This window comes from Vitis riparia, chromosome 1, assembly GCF_004353265.1.
Source record: "Vitis riparia cultivar Riparia Gloire de Montpellier isolate 1030 chromosome 1, EGFV_Vit.rip_1.0, whole genome shotgun sequence".
In the NCBI taxonomy this organism is placed as follows: Eukaryota; Viridiplantae; Streptophyta; class Magnoliopsida; order Vitales; family Vitaceae; genus Vitis; species Vitis riparia.
In genome coordinates, this window is record NC_048431.1 from 2,060,122 (window position 1) to 2,065,402 (window position 5,281).

Consider the following 5,281-nt stretch of genomic DNA (forward strand, 5'->3'; position numbering starts at 1 on the left):
ATGCATATATGACTTAATTTTTTAATATTTATTTAATAATTTAAATTAAACTTAAAAAGGCTCAATTATAGAACTTCCATATTGGATTAAAGAAGCATCATACAATTTTCCTTTCTAAATTGTTAGAAAGAACACCTTCGACTTCCCATGTTGGCGAATATTTTTCCTAAAAATGCCATTTTTAACTATTATTCCCTCATTTAAAAATATAAAATTAGGTCCTTGAAATTAAAATTTATGTCAATGGTTTGGAAAATGTAGTAACAAGACGAGGGAGAATTAAGGAAACGTCTGTGTGAAATGGTAAGAGATTCTATGTGTTTAAAAAATAATTTTTATTTATTGAAAATTATAAATATAGTTGGAGTTAGAAATTTTTATCCTTATATATATATTTTTTTAAAAAGAAATTGCTGGAATGTGAGTTGAGATAGATAAACGATCAAGGATAGTTTTGGAAAAAAAATATTAAATAATAGGAAGGTATCTTCCCAAATATGCTATTTATTGCTTTTAATCGAATAAATCGTTAACTAAGTCCTTGTTTGGATGATACGGTACATGGACTCCTTGCTTATCACGGTAAGTTCCAAACAAATCCTGCCAGTTAGAAACCATAGATGTTACGCGATGAAACCAACAAACTAACGTTTTGAAAGTTCACACCTCCGAAAAATAGCATACAGCCAAACAGGTCACAGCTTAAATGTGGAATCCACAACCCATTATAAATTGTAAACACAAACCCATATTCTAATCATCATCCTCCAGACTCTACGTTCCAAACCATGGTTACCCGCAACGGTGAGAGAAGCTTTCACGGCGATAGCCACGAGAGCGGCACCTTCTCCGTCGAGGAAACTCCGGCGAGCAGGACTATGACTGTAGAGGACAAAGATCACGGCGATGGTGGTGGTGGTGGTCGTGATTCAGATGATAAGTTGCCGTCGGTGGAGATGATATTTAAGGGGCAGGTCGAGCCCTCCTGGAGGGAGCAGCTGACTATTAGGGCTTTTGTTGTGAGCTTCGTGTTGGGTGTGCTCTTCACTTTCATAGTGATGAAGCTCAATTTGACCACTGGGATTATTCCCTCTCTGAATGTTTCCGCTGGGCTGTTGGGGTTCTTCTTCCTGAAGTCATGGACCAAGTTGATGGAGAAGTCTGGGTTGTTGAAGCAGCCCTTCACCAGGCAGGAGAACACCGTCATTCAGACTTGTGTCGTCGCCACCTCCGGCATCGCCTTCAGCGGTATGAAAATTTTCTTACGTTTTTCTTTTCTCACCAACCAAACGGGGGACTATTAATTTTCCAAAAAATTATTTAAATAGTCTGTTTTATTGTTATACCTATTTATTATAAAAGTACGGCCAAGCATATGAATCCCAATTTAAAGTTGCAATATTTTTACGTGATTTTTTAAAATAAACAATTAATTTATCACCTTAATTATTATTATTATCCTAATTTTTAAATTGTTTTTATTTTTAGGCTATTTTTTTGGTTCCACAAAATATGAGAAAGAAAGAAAAAAATAAAAAAATAAATATTTTTTTTGTATAAAAAACTTAAATATAATTAAAATTATTAAAAAAATTATATTTTTAAATTATTTAATTTTTATATATTTTAAATATATTATTTATTATTATTATTATTTTCTTTTACTTTTTCTCTCATTTTTTTCTTGCACTTTGCGTTCAAACTTTCCGAAAAGCAAGCATAGCCTTAATTTTTCTTTTTAATTACGCCGAACCAATCGGATCCAACCAGATGTGCGGCTGATTATAGTGAATTGAATGGGAAATTGGAATGGTTCGTCTCTGGTGCATACAGCACGTGATCTATAGTTCTTTTAATTAGGGGGTAAAGACTGGAATTTACTTTTTATTTGGGGTCAAATTATACTTTTAGAAAATATATTGTAAAAATATTTCTGATATTTTAAAAAATTAGGTAAAAAGTATCTATTTTTGGTCAAAAAAGATATGATATTTGCGAGTCTTGTTTTCAAATATTTGGGAAAGAAAATTTGAATTATATGGAAGAATCTAATTTTATCGAAAGAAAGAAAATGTGAGTTTTGTGGAAGAATCTAATGATTCAAAAACCTTAGATTGTATTTGACAGTAATTTTATAAAATATTTTTAATATTTTTAATACTTAAAATATATAAATATTAAAAATATTTTTTAAAATTACTATTAAACGCACTCTTAAACTTTAAATCAATTGATTTGTTAATACGAGCCATATTCATCAGCCATACTGGAGTTTAGGGTAGTTCATCGAATTCTGACTCCTGCCCAAAACCAATACTCCAAATCTAGAGATAGTTGGACTGCTCCTATTATCAACTGGGCCTTCTTTTATTTTAATTTTTAGTTTTTTCTTTTCTTGGCCTCCAGCCCCGAGGAGTTTTTTTAAAACGCTGCTGAATAGACCATTTGATTACGGTTTGTTTGCTGACTATGTTAAATAATAATTTGAATGAAAACAGGAGGCTTTGGGAGCTACCTCTTTGGAATGAGCTCCACTGTGGCAGGTCAGTCATCAGAGACCAACGCTGCCCAGAATACCAAGGATCCAAGCTTGTCATGGATAATTGGGTTTCTGTTTGCCGTTAGTTTCCTTGGTCTCTTCTCCGTTTTGCCTCTACGAAAGGTACATCCACCAAAATCCAAACAAAATTATATGTTCATTACTAATTTTTCTGTATTGCATTTGCTCGTAAGATTTTGAGTTAGTAATTGAATTTTGGGTTTCCAGATCATGATTATAGACTACAAATTGACATACCCTAGTGGCACTGCAACTGCTCACCTTATCAACAGCTTCCATACTCCTCAAGGAGCCAAGCTAGCCAAGTATGCCATTCTCTATTGCAGTGTTTTATTACTGGACACGCGTCAAGGTTACAAACATGAAACTCTAATCCTTTTCATTGCCCCTTGTTGATTCTAGGAAACAAGTAAGAACTTTGGGCAAGTTTTTCTCCTTCAGCTTTCTGTGGGGTTTCTTCCAATGGTTCTTTACTGCTGGGGATGGATGTGGATTTGTGAACTTCCCCACATTTGGCCTGAAAGCCTTTGACAACAGGTACTTGGCCTTTGACAATAATGCTATTTTGATTGCTGGAGAGAAGCAGAGGAGAAGCAACGAAAATTGGGTTCTCAAAACAACCATTCTAGGCTTTAGATAGCTGAATGTTTCCAAGATTTCTGTTTTTAATAGAATAGTAATGATCATACATACAATTCTAAGCTACATTCAGTACTGAAGTAGTTGCAGGCGTTGCTATAATACTGTAACAGCAATCAGCGTAATATTTGTTTCTTCTACCTCTAAGCATAATGTATTATTAACATCTAATGATTTGCTTTGCAATGAAAACAGGTTTTACTTCGACTTCTCAGCTACATATGTTGGCGTAGGGATGATCTGTCCTTACTTAATCAACATATCTGTATTAGTTGGAGCAATTCTGTCATGGGGCCTAATGTGGCCTCTCATAAAAAACAGGAAGGGGGATTGGTACTCATCCGAGCTTAGTGAAAGCAGTCTCCATGGCCTCCAAGGTTACCGGGTATTGTCTTCTTAAGATATCTCAAAACCCCATTTATATTCCCTATCCTACTGCTAAGAGGAAGTCTTCAAAACAGAAATAATCTAGTAGCTGAGGTAACTTATCATAGTTGCTTAATAATTGTAATGCAGGTCTTCATCTCTATTGCAATGATCCTTGGTGATGGCCTCTACAACTTTATCAAGGTTCTTGGCCGAACGATTCAGGGCTTCATCAAACAGTATAAAAAGAAGGAAGTTATACCTGTTACTGAACGAGACTCTCCTCAGAAAGTATCCAACTCTTATGATGACGAGGTCCGGACCAAACTCTTCCTCAAGGACGGAATACCAATGTGGGTATCATTGGCTGGCTATGTTGCAATTGCTGCCGTTTCCATGGGAGTAATTCCTAAAATTTTCCATCAGATGAAATGGTACTATGTCCTGGTCATATACATAGTCGCTCCAGCTCTAGCCTTCTGTAATGCATATGGGGCTGGGCTGACTGACTGGTCACTTGCCTCAACTTATGGAAAGCTTGCCATTTTCGCCATTGGAGCATGGGCCGGAGAATCTCATGGAGGTGTCCTTGCAGGTCTTGCCGCATGTGGGGTTATGATGAATATTGTATCAACAGCTTCTGACCTAATGCAGGACTTCAAAACTGGGTACATGACTAGATCTTCCCCCAGATCCATGTTTTTCAGCCAAATAATTGGAACTGCGATGGGCTGCCTCATCTCCCCATGTGTCTTTTGGCTCTTCTACAAGGCTTTCAAAGATCTAGGCTCACCGGAGTCACAGTACCCTGCACCTTATGCTGCTGTCTACAGAAGCATGTCAATCCTGGGTGTTGAAGGCTTTGGGGCTTTGCCCGATCACTGCCTCACCCTTTGCTATGTCTTCTTCTTCGGCGCCATCATCATCAACCTCATCAGGGATACTATTGCAAAGAAGTGGGCAAAGTACATCCCCCTTCCAATGGCCATGGCTATACCATTTTATCTCGGCTCCTACTTTGCCATTGACATGTGCGTTGGAAGCTTGATCCTCTTTATCTGGGGCAAGCTGAACAAGGCCAAGGCAGACGCTTTTGGACCAGCTGTTGCTTCTGGTTTGATATGTGGCGATGGAATATGGACTTTGCCCAGTTCCATCCTAGCTTTGGCTGGGGTGCAACCACCCATCTGCATGAAGTTTCTGTCAAGGGGAACAAACTCCATGGTGGATAAATTCTTAAGTCCTTAGTCCCTGTATTCAGTCACTGAACTCTAGTGTTTCCTTTCTCCCTTTTATAAATAACTTCAATAGTCCACTTATCAATATGTAAAGAAGAAAGACTCCAGTGGGTGTTTGTTTTTTTTTTAATTTATTGTTGAAGGAGTTTGTTTATAGATTTTAAATGTTTGTTTTTATTTTTTTAACTTATTCTTAAATGTTTTGAGTGGAAAAAGCGACTGTTTTAAACTCCACCAAAACGCGATTTCAACCTTCAATCCTTACCCTTTTCTTGCTTGCTTACTTGTTATCAACCTCCACAACATTCAAAACCAATCCCTCATGCATCCTCCCAAACACCATTCCCATCTACTCTCAACCCAGTATTATCCTCAGAAAAGCGAACCCAATTGGGATTTTCTCACCATGAAACCCAACAGCCCTATTGAACTAACCGAAAATCCTCCTCACCCTCCACACGCCTCGACTACTCCCAAC

The 5,281-nt window shown here is 37.2% G+C and overlaps 1 protein-coding gene across 1 annotated transcript; it reads left to right on the forward strand.

The window, feature by feature from the left end:
- Positions 1-718: 718 nt before the first annotated feature.
- On the forward strand, positions 719-4,968 carry LOC117920614 (probable metal-nicotianamine transporter YSL7). Its single transcript, XM_034838244.1, has 6 exons — positions 719-1,248; positions 2,499-2,662; positions 2,768-2,865; positions 2,963-3,097; positions 3,395-3,584; positions 3,716-4,968. Exons 1-6 carry the CDS (start codon positions 789-791, stop codon positions 4,811-4,813), a joined length of 2,145 nt encoding a protein of 714 aa, XP_034694135.1. The 5' UTR covers positions 719-788; the 3' UTR covers positions 4,814-4,968.
- Positions 4,969-5,281: the final 313 nt, after the last annotated feature.